At 45.1% G+C, this 15,011-nt stretch overlaps 1 protein-coding gene across 1 annotated transcript in view; it reads right to left on the bottom strand.

Moving 5' to 3' along the window:
- EIF2AK3 (eukaryotic translation initiation factor 2 alpha kinase 3) overlaps positions 1-15,011 on the bottom strand; it is a 69,226-nt gene that overhangs the window by 17,142 nt on the left and 37,073 nt on the right. Inside the window, exons 4-10 of the mRNA XM_058667642.1 lie at positions 14,823-14,953; positions 12,020-12,254; positions 11,667-11,829; positions 9,736-9,876; positions 9,193-9,315; positions 5,571-5,791; positions 3,336-3,448 (exon numbers count right to left, since the gene is read on the bottom strand). Of these exons, the coding sequence (XP_058523625.1) occupies positions 3,336-3,448; positions 5,571-5,791; positions 9,193-9,315; positions 9,736-9,876; positions 11,667-11,829; positions 12,020-12,254; positions 14,823-14,953 (1,127 nt within the window). The remainder of the gene's footprint in view (positions 1-3,335; positions 3,449-5,570; positions 5,792-9,192; positions 9,316-9,735; positions 9,877-11,666; positions 11,830-12,019; positions 12,255-14,822; positions 14,954-15,011) is intronic.

The raw sequence follows: 15,011 nt of genomic DNA, 5'->3' as shown, positions 1-15,011 counted from the left end.
CAGAGAGGGAAAGTAATAACCCGCATTCCTAAATATAGCCAGTTAACATACCACGTGTACAAATGCAGCTCCCAAAGGCATTAGCCCGTAGAGTTAACCTTCCATTCCTGGAGAGTGAACTGAATTATCTTCCTTTATTAAGAAAAACACCTCTGTGAAAATGGGTATATTTTATACAAAAAAAAAAAAAATAACATCTTCCATGATTTTAGACCCTAGAAATGTGATCATGTTTCGGAGGCCTCAGCTGGTAAATGACAAGAGAGACTATGGATTTGAACTCAGGACTAAACCCAGAGTTAATAGCACTTAGGACATAATAGGTATTCAAGTGCTTTAGGTAGTAGTATTGTATTATAGGAATCTCACATTAAAACAACAGCTATACTCCTAGTAAATAAAGTTCCAGAAAATTTGATTTAGCCTGAATTCAATTTTAGAGCACAGAATTCCAATTCTCTTGACAAGATGCACTGTTACTTAAGAAAGCCCTCTCCTCTGACTCCATCCTGACTTAACTCTTGCAACCATGATCACGCTCAGATGGGACCTCACTCATGACGACCACCGAATCAGCAGGGCCAGATTCGGTGTGTCAGGTCACGGCTTCTTTTCCACATGCTTGTGTTTCTCCAAGTACGTTCTTTCCCCACGGACCTGAAGCTTACTCCAAGGCAGGCCCAGCTTTCCTTCTCCCAAAGCCTGAAACACTGCCCTGCTCACCCCTTTCTGGGGCCAGGGGTGAATGGGTTTCCGCAGGGGTTTCCTGTGAGGGCACCGTTGGGTGCCCTGTTGCCTCTGCACTGCCTGCTGGTGTGGAAGGCCCAGTGAGCTATCAGCCAGCATCCTCATTAGCAAGGGTCCTAAAGTAGCCCTCTTTATCTGTTAGTTACCTAGTAACTGCTGCTTTGTGTGGAATGCATCTGTTTTACCCATTTTCTCACTATCCTGAGGCAACTGGATTGACAGAGAGAGGGACTGGCCTTTGGAGGACTCAGGAAAGCCCTAGCTAGGGAGGCAATGCCTGCAGGGCTCGGACAGGATTCCCCAGGAAGCTGTGTATGCTCCAATCAGCAACCAGTATATGGTGTTGCTTCTCCCATGGTCAGAATTTACAGGTGCAGGAAAACAGGGATGGAAAAGGGAGTGGCACTCACCATTACCCTGGTGACCCACGAGCAAAAGGCCTGTTTTTTTGTCCCACCACATTAGGCACTGTTGGCCCAGTATTTTCACCGGGAGCTGGGATGATTTCCATTGAGCTGAAAGTTAGCACTGACAGATGGTGATGCTGAGCTCCTCCCCACACCTTTACTCCACTAGCCAAGAGTGCAGGCTGGGATGCCAGAGCCTGACTACCGACGGGAAACTGGGCTGCGCCTCCATGATGCAGCTCAGGATGAATGCGTCTGGGATACAGGAATGCCCCAATGGGCCTCTTGGTATTACCATGCCTGGGATTAAGGTCAACGGAAAACCCCACTATTTAATCCAGGCAGGACTAACAGCCTAGACACTGAAGGTTTTAAAGACTGGGGTCACCCTACCAGGTGCTAGTTAAAGACAAAAGGAGTGTGGGATGGGTGGCGGAAGAAGGTAGTTATGAGTATCAGACATGACTGGTTCTGGGAAGGAAGTCTGCAATTGTTACAAAGATTTCTTTCTTAACTTGTTATGAATATGTTTATGGGTGCATGTTAAAGAACAGAGATCAACCTTTAAACAACAGCAAAAGAATGAATCAGTATAGTAAGTCAAATGACATAAGTAATTTTTAACAATTAAAAATGGACCCAAGAGGTAGGTGTTGTGGTGTAGTGGGACAGCTGTGTCACAGTAAGCCAGCACTCAGGACACACCCATCGAATAGCTGAGAATCAGTCTGAGTCTTAGATCCGCTGCTTCGGACCCAGCTTTCTGCAATGTGCCTGGGAGGTAGCAGGTGCTGGCAAGACTTGGTGTTCTGCCACCCACATGAGAGACTCAGACTGAATCTGAGTGCAAAAACAAACAGACAAACAAACAAACAAACAAAACACACTTTTGAAACCCATGTATAGCTTTGTTTCCTAAGCTTTTTGCAGACTACTCTGTACATTATCCTTAATTCCATCTCTACAATCTTCCTGTGTGCATGTCTCCTGTCAGGCCTGCTTCTCAGGAGAGTCCTAGCACAAAACGTACCCATTATTTTCCACTCTTTCTGTCATAAATCAAGTAGTCCACGTGTTAATCAGCAATGTCCCTTCTCTGTCCCCTATCATTAAAGGGACAGAGCTATATTGCTATGGTAAACCAGCAGGGAAAAAAGTAGGATAATCCCTGTGATATGAAAAATGAATCCTGACACCATTTCTTGTACCACAAATCGACAATTTGTCATTTTACAAATGACAAATTGCTTCACTGCCTTCATTTTACCTTCAAATTACTTGAACTGCTTACTTTTAGCTAACCCATTTCCCTCTTCTATCTCCTTTATGTGTTTTTTTCAGCTTTGGGAGGGGCTGTGCTGTGTGTGGCAGGAGAAGTCCGCTGGGCCAGCACAGCCAGCATCGCATATGCACCAGCATGAGTCCTGGCTGCTCCACTTCTGATCCAGCTCCCTGCTAATGTGCCTGGGATAGCAGCGAAAGATGTTGCTTTCTCCCATGTGGGAGACACCCAGAAGAAGCTCCTGGCTCCTTGCTTCTGACTGGCTCAGCTCTGGCCATTATGGCTACTTGGGGGACGTGAACCAGCAAATGGGAGATCTCTCTCTGTAACTCTGCCTTTCAAATAAAAATTAAAAAAATTTTTTTTTCTCTTCCCCAGGTACATTAACAGGGAGCTAGATTGAAAGTGGGGCAACAGAGACTTGAATCAGTGTCCATTTGGGATGCCCATGTTACATTAGGCAGCTTAATCCACTATGCCACATTGCCAGACCCCAAATCGTTTGACTTTATTGATATTCCCCCCCAACTTCTCTAGTTCCTATTCTAGACAGAATAAAAGTTGAAACAAGTAATTAAGGATTATAAAAAACACGGAGACTTATATAATACTAAATATATAATAAATATAATAGTATTTGGTATTATTAATGACAAATTTTCAATAATGAAGTCACTCAAATAAAAACAATTTGGTGGTTGAAAATGTTAACTCTCATAACAATCTATTCTTGTCCCTCTTAGAGTACATACCACTTTTAATAAATGTGAGTTACTTGAGGGTTAAGTTATATTTTAGATATTCACACATAAAAAAGATCCTTCAGCAAGATCATAGAAGTCACTTGTTTGAATCAAATGGCTGAAGTGACAGCACACCTGACCATATGAGACTCTTACCGCGACACGTATCCAGAGATTTTCAGATCATTCCAGCTACTGTCACTGGCTTCACCACTTACAGCGTCGTATTTATTTTCGGTCTGACATTGAGTTTCAGACTCCTTCCTTTGCTGTTAGGGCAGAAAATGAAATCATCACCAGTATAAAGCTGAACTATAATGATATTGGAAAATAAATAATACTGAGTAAAGCAAAAGCAGCGAACGGGAGCACGAGAGAAAGCATTTCTCTTTCTAAAGGAAAAAAAGTTCATCTTCCCACTGTTAATCCCTCTGGTGTTTCGAAAGTCTTGTTCCTTTACACTCAGAGTATAAGTGTAAAACACTCCAAGACATAAAAAAGACAGACAGTTACACACATGCAGCATGTGTGCAAGCTTCCTGGCACGACCAGAGGCAGCTCTTTCCCAGTCAACTTTCCAACAACAGGGAATTGAATTTGGCAATGCCTCATTGCCAGCAACTAAAATCTTTTCCAGAGAATGTTAACGATTATCACAGCCACCAGGGGTATTGTAGAGCATCTGCTTAGTCCTCGATTGTCTCAACAAATCTTTTCTGAGCTCTGATTATGTTCCAGGCACTGTAGAAGGGGAGGTGGTGGTAAATGATGCAGTCTGGGTTCTTGTCTTTAAAAATGCACGGTGCAGTCGCAGGGAGAGAAATTTGGGATTGCCTGTTAAATACGCCAACATAAGGGTTATAGGCTGTTCTAAGACACAGGCAGGGGATTTAACTCAGAATCAGGAGTAAACGAAGACTTCCCCGAGGACATGATGACTAATTCCAAATGGAAGAAGTATCCAGGAGTTAAGCATGTGAGAAGGGACGGAGAGGAGGCAGGGAGCTAAATACCTCAGAGGCCAGGTCCAAGGGGGAAGCACCATTAGGCTGGGGAAGAGCATGCCATGTGGGAGGGGCTGAAAGCAGCTCAGCATGGTAACTGAGCCTGGTGGAGCAAGGAGGAAGGGATGGGGGGATAGTGATGGGACGGCAGGTGCACAGCATTCAGAACCTGGTTGTTCTAGGAAGACCCGACTTTATGATAGTGACAATAATGAGTCAGCTGCCAGGAAATGCAGCTAGAGAGTTAGGGTGTGGAGACAGAAATGGACACAGGGAGAGACAGAATGGACACATAGAGTATTGGGACCAGTTGGAGGGCATTCTAGTAATTCCAGAGAGAGGTAACAGCATCAGTGCGAAGGAAACGGAAATTGGGAGGTGGGGAAGGTGTGAAAATGAAAGGCATTTAGAGGGAAGACGTTGACAGTACCTGGTGACTGCATATGGTGGTGCAATTCATCCAGGGAGTGAAACACCAGAACAGGCTGGGCACAGGAGAGGGATGGAACTGACTACTGCCCGGGATTGGCTCAGTCAAGGTACCCGCATAGCACCAACCAGAGAGCGGCTCCAGAGAAGCAGATGAGGAAACCGCTGGAGCTGGGCATGTGGGGGAGACGAGGCAGGGAGAGAGTTTGTGGAATGAGCAGAAGAAAGAGAGCCCTGACGAATTTCTGTTACTAGGAGAGGGTGAGGAAGGTGAGGTCGGAGGCATTCACACCACATCCAGACAGCATGGTGTCAAGGCAGCCAGGGACCACAGGTGAAAGGGGGGTGTTCAGTGGGGTCAAGCATGAGGAGCTCAGCTAGACAAGGACTGGAAGGTGTGCATAACAAAAAGAAAACTGAACACTTTGGCAAGATCAGCTTCGGTGGGAGACGGGAGGCGTGGAAGCCAGATGGCAGAGGGCTGAGGAGTGAACGCGGAGCAAAGCAGCAGCAATGAGAACAGGGTCATGCATCCAAAATGCAGTTGGCCAGAGACCACATACACTACCGGGGTGCACACCATTTTACTGGAGTTGAAAAATTCCCGTCACCCAATATTTTGACTGTGGACACACATAGATGTTTACCACCGCGTCACGGCTGTTCAGTATTGTGACATGCTTATCAGCTTGTAGCCCTGGAGTAGCTGGCCATAGCACATAGCCTAGGTGTGCCATGGCATATAGGTTTGAGTAACTGTCCTCTGGAACGTTTACATAATGACTAAAGTTACCGAGCGATGTGTTTCTCAGAGGGTAGCCCTATCAGGAAGTGACACCTGACGGCAAAGGCAGCAGCGATTTTACAGCAGCACTACAGGGCACCTGCCATCACAGTGCACGTGGTGTTCTGTACTTCCGACACTCTGAAATCTCTGAGGGCCTCAGAGCTGCCTTACTCTGTGGGGATGAGGATGGAAGAGCCGGCGCACAATGAAGGTTGTTGCTATGATACAGAACAGGATGGTCCCCAGGATCTCCTTCCACCAGTGCAGCAGGAGCACGGGGTCCTTCCGGCGGATGTTCTTGCTGTAACTGGGGTTGTCCAGGAATCTCACGGTGATCTGGGTGCTCCGCTTGTTCCTGTCCCTCTTGTAGTATGGCAGATAGTATCCGTTATCTTCAAAAACAAGTATTAAAAGGGATTGTCTTCGAAAGAGAGGTTGAAACAGGGCATCTTTAACTGTTAAAATTATTTTTCTTTGATTTAAAACACTAACTCCTTCTTTCACCAAAGTTTTCATTTCTAGCTCATTTCAGAATCTTCCCTTGCCTTCTTTTTTCTTTTAATCTCTCTCTTTTTTTCATTTTAAAAACCTTACTCGTTTATTTGAAAGGCAGAGTGACAGAGATCTCTCATTCACTCCCTGAATGGCGGCAGCCCAACTCCGTCTGGATCTCCCAATGCAGGCGGCAGGAACCCAAGCACATGGGTCATTCGCATTAGTCCAGAGCTGCCTTGGAAGCGAAGCAGCTGGAATTGGAACCCAGTGTACCTAGGGGGTGCTGGTATCGCAGGTGACAGCTTCTTTTGCAATGCCAAGATGCTGCACCCTTGCTTTTCTTTTTCATTAAGTAGAGATCTTGGGGGCTGGCAGCATGGTGTAAGTTATACCTCTGCCTGTGGTGCCAGCATTAAACAGTTTGAGGCCCGGCTGCTCTAATTCTGATCCAGCTCCCTGCTAACATGCCTAGAGGAATAGTGCTGTTCTTGGGCCCCTGCAATCATATGGAAAACCCAGATGAAGCTCCTGGCTCCTGGCTTTGGACTGGCCCACCTCCTTTTCTCTGTCTTTCTGTCTGTAACTCTGTATTTCAAATAAAACATAAATGAATCTTTACACACACACACATGTACATTTTCCCTTTATTTCTCAAGCATCTTAAGTTTCCTTTATAGTAAATAATAAGGGCCTTATGTAATGGCTCAATGGGTAAATCCTCACCTTGCACATGCCAGGATCCCATATGGGCACCAGTTCATGTCCTGGCTGCTCCACTCCCCATCCAGCTCCTGCCTATGGCTTGGGAAGCAGCAGAGGATGAACCAAACCCTTGGGTCCCTGCACCTGCGTGGAAGACCTGGCTCCTAGCTTTGGATTGGCTCAGCTGTGGCTATTGCGGCCACTTGTGGAGTAAACCAGCAGACAAAGGAGCTTTCCCTGTCTCTCCATAAATCTAATCTGCCTTTCCAATAAAAATAAATAAATTAAGAAAAAATAAGTATAGTAGGGCTCGGTGGCGTGGCCTAGCAGCTAAAGTCCTCACCTTGCAAGTGCCGGGATCCCATATGGGCACCGGTTCTAATCCCGGCAGCTCCACTTCCCCTTGCTTGTCGCCTCGGAAAGCAGTCGAGGATGGCCCAGAGCTTTGGGACCCTGCACCTGCATGGGAGACCTGGAGGAAGCTCCTGGCTCCTGGCTTCGGATCGGCACAGCACCGGCCATTGCGCTCACTTGGGGAGTGAATCATCGGATGGAAGATCTTCCTCTCTGTCTCTCCTCCTCTCTGTATATCTGACTTTGTAATAAAAATAAATAATAAATCTTAAGAAAAAATAAAAAAAATAAGTATAGTAAATAAGACTAGAAAAGAAACCTTAAAGGTCTCCCCATTCATTAGCTCATTATTAACAAAACACTTCAAATACTCAATCTTCTTTCAAAATATATTGTTTTCCTTTTGCTTGAGATCAGCAAAATATCCGTTTTGTTTTGTTTTTACCACCAATCAATCATTCTTCACAGACTGCAAGTAGAGCATCTCCATCTTGCTCTCTGGTTCATTTCTGGCTGTCAGAATCAGTTTTAGCTTTTGTGCTACCTGGGCAGACCCGTCTGAAATGACATGGGAGGAAGCATCTCAACTGCTAAGCAGAACATCTCTCTCTTGTCTTTTGATCAATATCAAAGAAAGACTGTTGTCTTAAGCTTTCTCCAGGCACTTTTTCTTTAAAAAAAAATTAAGTTACACAACACATTTTTAGTTCTAGTTTCATAGGTAACTAACAAGAAATCTATGTTTTTGTTTGATATAGATTTGAGGGCTTTTAAAATACTAGTCAGAAGACTTTTACACACAAATATATCCTAATTCTTAAAAACTGCTATGTAAGATGAAGATGTCCCAAGTGCTGGTATCCCTGCCACCCATATGGGTAACCAGATTAGCCTCCTGGCTCCTGGCTTGGTGCTGGCCAGGCTCCTGTCCTGTGGCCACTTGAGGAGTGAACCAGAGGTTGGAAGATCTCTCTGTCTCTCCTTAACTCTACATTTCAAATAAATAAAGAAGTCTTTCTAAAAAAGACTGCTTACTATAACAGAAATATATACAGATTTTTTTTTAATTTTAAAAATTTGAGGGGTTAGTATTGTAGTATAGCATGCTGAACCTCCATCTGTGAAGCTGACATTCCAAATGGGTGTAGGTTCAAGTCTTAGCTGCTGCACTTTCAGTCTAGCTCTTTGCTAATGCACCTGGGACAGCAGCAGAGTGGCCTAAGTACTGAGGCCCCTGCGCCTACATGGGAGACCCAGAAGACGCTCGGGAGTCCTGGCTTCTGCCTGTCCCAGCCCTGGCTGTTGTGGCTACTTGTGGAATAAACCAGTAGATGGAAGATTCTCTGTGTCTCTTCTTCTCTCTCTGTAACTTTGCCTTTCAAATAAATAAATAAAAAAAAATAACAAATCTTAAAAAAAAAAAAGAGAGGCAGATAAAGATAGTGAGGCGTGCACATGGACTCCCATTCCTTGGCTCACTCTCTGAGTGCCTGCGCCGGTCAGCAGCGGGGCAGGCTGAAGTTGGGAGGTGGGAACCCAAGTTCCAGGTCTCCCTCAGAACTGCCAGGAACTCAACGATCTGAGCCATTGCTACTGCTCCCAGGGTCTGCATTAACAGGAAGCTGGAGCCAGCAGCTTGAAGTGGGTATTGAACCTGGGCATTCTGGGATGCAGGTATCCCGACTGGCATTTTAATAAATAGGCCAAACACTACTCCCCATGAGAACGTGACTCATGCCAATTTCATCTATCTGCGACACATGCACTAAACTCTCTGGTCTGAGGACAAACTTAAAACAACTACGTTTATATGACTTTCATGTAGCGCTATGGGAAACATTTGTTTTCTTCATTATGTGGGCCATTTTTATGGTCTTTATCATGTAGGCTGACAAATGACAGCTAATACAACGAAGCAATGTCTTCTGACACTATGTGCCAGGCATGGTGCTGAAGCTTTGTATGAATTCTGACTGAGAACTCCTAAGAACCCAATGACTGGATATGTGGATTACCATCTCTGTCTTACAGGTAAAGGCACCGGGCTACAGGGCAGTCAGGTGTGCTCAACCACCCACTTTGTGGCAACAAGGGGACCTGAACCCCACCAAGCTGTCTTTGCACCTTGTACGCTCAGCCTCCATTCACACAATATTGCCTCACAGGTGCTTGCTACCCCTATTGCAGGAATTCTAAATTGCCAAGTTAAACGATCATTTCCATCAGGAGAAGGCACACTTACCATATGGATACTGTAGAATCGAAAGTGCCCCATTGCTGTATTCCTCGTGAGAAAACTTATCGTTACTGAGGCATTTGTCAAATTCATCAGATCCCACCAAGACGGGAGTCCGGGAAGGGGAATCTACAAGGAAAGCGACAGTGAAGACGGCTGTGCTCAGACGCCGAGTAAACTCAACCGCCACTCAGTGTAAGCCCGTGCTGTAAATGGATCCTTTCTTCCCCTTGAAAAGCACATGGTCTCAGAGTGTCTCAAAAATTATGAACTGACAGTCAGAAAATGTTACCTAAATATTCTAAATACAAGTATTAAGGGATAAATGTTACTCTGACATGGTTAAGACATTTTCTAAATTATAGAGAGAAATCATGGACTAACATTTCTTTGTATAGAAGCAACTGCTGCTTCTAAGAAAAACTGCTCTAAATTGTCATGATTAACACCTGAAGCATCGCCACGGCTTACCAATAAGATGTAAAATATAAGTTAGTTCTAATCTCTGTAATATCCGAAGCTATTTATGAAGGTTTATCGTTCACTTACGAATTAAGGGCTTCCATTTGATTGTTGGCAGAGGAATAATTGCATTGTCGTTATTGACGGATTCCAAGGCTTTGGGACTTGTGGGAAACTTTTCTGAAATTCTGACGGATGACTGCATATACAGCTGGCCTCTATACATCCCTGAATGAGAGGACACTGTGATTAGGCAATGATTTTTTTTTAAAATTTCATTTTGATTTAATAAAAGCAGATTAATTCTAATGATTCTTTTCAAAGAATTGCCACATGGTACTCAATGATTATTCAACAAAAAGTGTACCTTACCACTTATGATTCCAGCATTATACTACTAACAACTTAAATATGATCATAGTACATATGAGCTATGTTATCCCTTCAAATTCTTGCACGTCATTGAGACTGATAGAATCTTATGATGCTGTGATTCCAATCAGACTCCAGCGTGGTCAAGATGTATTGTAGTAAACGCTCTCAATGGCCAGGAGGCACATCAGAATTTTGCTTTCATTCTTCAGGTTGGTAGGGTGGATATGTAGGAATGCCTCCACTCCCCACCAAAACTTTAAATCTTCTTTTTTTCCTTGTAATATTTATTTATTTACTTGAAAAGCAGAGCGACAGACAAAAATGTTTTTCTGACTGCTGGTTCGCTCCCCACATGGCCACAACGGCCAGGTCTGGGCCAGGATGAAGACACGAGTCAGGAGCTCCGCCCTGGTTTCCGACATGAATAGCAGGACCTGAAGGACTTAGACTAACCTCTGTTGCCTCCCTAGGGACAGTAGCAGGAAACTGGTTGGGAAAAAGAGTGGCTGGGACTCAAACAAGCCCTCTTCTATGGGGCACTGGCAAGCACCAGACTGACTAACTGCACCACAGCACTGACCCCAAAGCCTCAGCTAGATGTCAATACAAACACACATAGAGTTAAAGACCTTAAGTTTATATAGGAGAGTACTTCAAACAGTACATGGAAAAATACACACAGTTTCTACATACTGTACATTTTTTTTTCTTGAATTCCCTGGAGATATTCTGTATTCACAGATTTCAAAATTTTGTGCACCAAGACAAACTTACCTTTCACTTTCATTTCCATCAAATTTTTGAAGTAGTCTTGTAATTTTACAATACCATATAGAATGAAAACAACTTTTAATCCTTACTAATGTAGGCCTCTAATCAAAAGAATATACTACAGTAATTAAAATTTTCAGAATTCACAAACGGAAAAATAGTAAGAATGGAAACCAAGAAAAGAACCTGCAGGGAAATCTAAACTACGGAATGTATTTGGCATTAAAGCTACAGATTGGGAACTGGGTAATAATACAGAGGCTGGCATCATGACCCATACAGACACCAGTTCAAGACCTCACTGCTCCACTTTTTTTCAGAGTGCAGGAGTCAGAACTAAAGCTCTTCTGTCTATTGACTCATTCCCTAAATGACCATATCAGCCAGAACTGGGCCAGTCTGAAGCCAGGAGCCATGAACTTCTTTCAGGTTGCCCACACGGATGTGGGACCCAAGGACCTGGGCCATCTTCCACAGCTTCCCCAGGTGTATTAGCAGGGAGTTGCATCACAGGGAGCAGCTGGGATTTTAACCAGTGCCCACATGGGATACCATGCCATTACGTGCTACACCACAGCGCTGCCTCAGCTCCACTTCTGATACGACTCCCCGCTTGTGTGCCTGGGAAAGCAGCGGAAGAGGGCCTGAGTGCCCGGGGGCCTGTCACCCACATGGGAAACCTGGATGGAGGTCCACGCTTCAGACTTTAGCCTGTTCCAACCCTGGTTCGTGCCATCAGCAGAGAGAGTAAGCCAGCAGGTGGAAGATATTTGTCTCTGTCTTACTGCCGTTTAAACGAATGAGCAAATAAACATTTAAAAAGTGAAAGGATATGATCTGGATAACGTCTTTAGATAAGAGATTTCTCTCACCCAAATAAACACTGCTCTCTGTGGCTCCTCGGGCTGCTTCGACTATGTCTTCCTCCTCTTCCAAGACTTCCTGGTTAGGTGTGTAACTTGTATCGTCAAAAAGGCTGATGGGAATGACTTTCCCATCCTTCACCAGCCAGGCGGATGCAATTGGAGTACAAAACTAAACAAAAACGAGAGGAAGATTTTAAATAATCTAAGCAATATTTATACACTGCCAATTCATAAAGTACCACTAAAATCTAAAGTACCATCTCTTAAAACAACAGCAGTTATTTCTCCCCACCCGGTCAGCGTGGTCAAACCGGAAAAGGCAGACATGGAGGTATACAGGCCGCAGTGGCCTTCACTACCTGGTACTCCCACTCCAGATGTCCTCCCTTCTTGCTGAATGCCATGACCTTCCAGTCAGCAACCGAGACCTTTATCACCGTGTCCATAGTGCCAGCTTCCTGTTCTTCCACATCTGAAATAATGTTAGACTCTTCTTTGTTCTCACTGGGCTTAAAGGTGCTTTCAATAAATCCGGCTCTAGTTTCCATGTCTGGAATATACCGAAGTTCAAAGTGGCCAACACTGAAATTCCACCTTAAATTCACAAAAGTGTGTTTTAGAAATTTACGTCTGAACAAAAGGACCAAGTGCTACAGATGCTTCTACACAGAAGCAGTAAATTAAAACCTCAGGAGCAGAACAAGAACAATTCAACAGAATAACCTCTGGGAAAGGCTGCTCTGCTGATTTACGCCACAAGAGGGCGCCCCTGCCCCACAGCAGGTCCTGACCCTAGCAACAGTTCTCAGACTAAGGGACTAACAACAGGTTTGGGATGGATTTTCTCTCAAACATTAACTGCCATTTCCAAAGCGAGTGACTCTCAAAACGTATCAAAGTCATCTTAAAATATGGCAGCATGTAGTCTGTCTTGCCTCTTAAATGGCCAAGATGTTACAAGTCATTCATCCTTTCCTAAGTTTCAATGTCCTTAGCCATAAAATGGCAGTAGTGAAGTTTTCTCCAATAATTAATAAGCAGCATGATCGGGAGTCAGCGCAGTGGTGTAGGCTAATCCTCTGCCTGCCAGTGCTGGCATCCTCATAAAGGCACCAATTGAAGTTCCAGTGCTCCACTTCCTGATCCAGTTCCTTGCTTATGACCTGGGAGAGCAGCAGAGGATGGCCCAAAGTCTTGGGATCCTACACCCACATGGGAGACCCAGAAGAAGCTCCTGGCTCCTGGCTTCGGAACGGCTCAGCTCTGATTGTTGCAGCTATTTGGGAAATGAACCAGCAAATGGAAGACTTCTCTCTCTGTCTCTCCTAAGTCCTCGCCTTGTACGTGTTAGGATCCAATGTGGGTACCGGCTTGGCTGTTGTGGCCACTTGAGGGGCCAGCCAGCGGACAGAAGAGCTTTTACTCTGCCTGTCCTTCTCTCTTTAAATGTCTTTTGATAGAAATAAATAAATTAAAAAAAAAAAGAATTTCAACATTTGTTTTAAAAATATACTCAAGGGCCCAGCACAGTAGCCTAGCGGTTAAAGTCCTTGCCTTACACACGCTGGGATCCCATATAGGCACTGGTTCATGTTCCAGCGGCCCCACTTCCCATCCAGCTCCCTGCTTGTGGCCTGGGAAAGCAGTAGAGGACGGCCTAAAGCCTCGGGACCCAGCACTGTGTGGGAGACCTGGAAGAGGCTCCTGGCTCCCAGATTCAGATCAGCTAGGCTTTGGACATCGCGGCCATTGGGGAGTGAACCAACGGATGGAAGACCTTTGCCTCTTCTCCCCTCTGTCTATCTGCCTTTCCAATAAAAAGTAAAAATACATATCTTCAGACCTTATACCTTTTCTACTCCAGTTACTAAGAACTCTCTGGGCTGTTTTACACCTGAGGTGGCTGAGTGCCATTGGGCATTGAAAGTCTCCAGATAACAAAATCCCTTCACGATAAAGAAGGCCAGGTTGTGAGCACGGGGCAAAGGTCTCCTCACAGCTCGCGGAAAGCTGGAAGGATAAATACCTTCCTAAGGGAGCTGCAGACAGCAGCTTTCAGGAAAAGACAGTGCATCGTGTTGCATCAGGCTGGACAATGGCCGCAAGTCTGGGTCATGTTCGTAAGCTAGGAAGGGAGCTCGTCACTCCTACTGCACAGACAATTTAAAATGTAAATACTGGGTTGCAAAAAAAATATCAAGCGTGTGATTCAGGATCAGCTTATTTTTAAATTGATTATCTCAGTATAAACATGACATAATGGTTCTCTAAAAAAAAGGATTATTAGATCAAATAAATGATATACTAATAGTTTGAGAAAGTAGAACGGAATTATTATTCTGAAATGGGAGTAAAGAACTCACGAGGGAGATGGCCTTGCGGAGTTAAGCTGCCATCTGTGACGACAGCATCCCATAGGGGTGCTGGTTTGAGTCCCAGCTGCTCTACTTTCAGTCTAGCTCCCTGCAAGTGCAGCTGTGGAAGCAGCACAAGATGGGACAGCAGGGAGAAGCTCCTGACTCCTGCCTTCAGTCTGGCCCTGCCTGGACCACTGCAGCCATTGGGGAGTGAACCAACGGATGCAAGATCTGTCTCCTGTTTCTATAACTTTGTCTTTCAAACAGATAAAATAAATCTTTAAATCATGATGAAACTACCTACAAAAGCCTTGTGCGGTGGCCTAGTGGCTAAATTCTTGTCTTGCATGCGCTAGGTTCCCCTACAGGCATCAGTTTGTGTCCCGGCTGTTCTATTTCCCATCCAGCTCCCTGCCTGTGGCCTGAGAAAGCAGTCAGGACGGCCCAAAGCTTTGGGACCCTGCCTCTGCATGGGAAACCCGGAGGAATCTCCTGGCTCCTGGCTTCAGATTGGCTCAGCTCCAGCCATTGCGACTACTTGGGAAGCATAACCAGCAGATGGAAGATCTTTCTCTCTGTGTCTCTCCTTCTCTCTGTAAATCCTTTCTCTCTGTAAACACACATACACACAAACCCCACTACATCAGTACTGTCTTTTGTTAATAACCGTGAGGCCATTTTTAAGTTAGGGCCTGTATTTCTCCTAGCAGGACAGCGTGCTTTGGGAACAGCTTAATGGCTCATAAATCTCTCCAGAAAGAACAAGGTGAGAACAGCACCAAGCGCGCCCGCTCTGAATACACACTTCTCGTTGCCACTGCGAGGGCCGACGGCGCGCACGGTCTTCTGGGTGCGCTGCAGCAGCAGGATGTCCTCCTCCTCCATGTCCTCGCCGTCCCATCGGCGACAACCCAGAGCGGAACAGATGTACCTCACCTGAAAACACAGAGGTCTGATCAGCAAAGGACGCGAGTTACAGGAGGTCAGACGCATT

The sequence above is a fragment of the Ochotona princeps genome, chromosome 8 (genome assembly GCF_030435755.1).
Source record: "Ochotona princeps isolate mOchPri1 chromosome 8, mOchPri1.hap1, whole genome shotgun sequence".
NCBI classification, from domain to species: domain Eukaryota; kingdom Metazoa; phylum Chordata; class Mammalia; order Lagomorpha; family Ochotonidae; genus Ochotona; species Ochotona princeps.
Note: the sequence above shows the minus strand (reverse complement) of the source record. Positions and strands in the feature narration are given on the sequence as shown.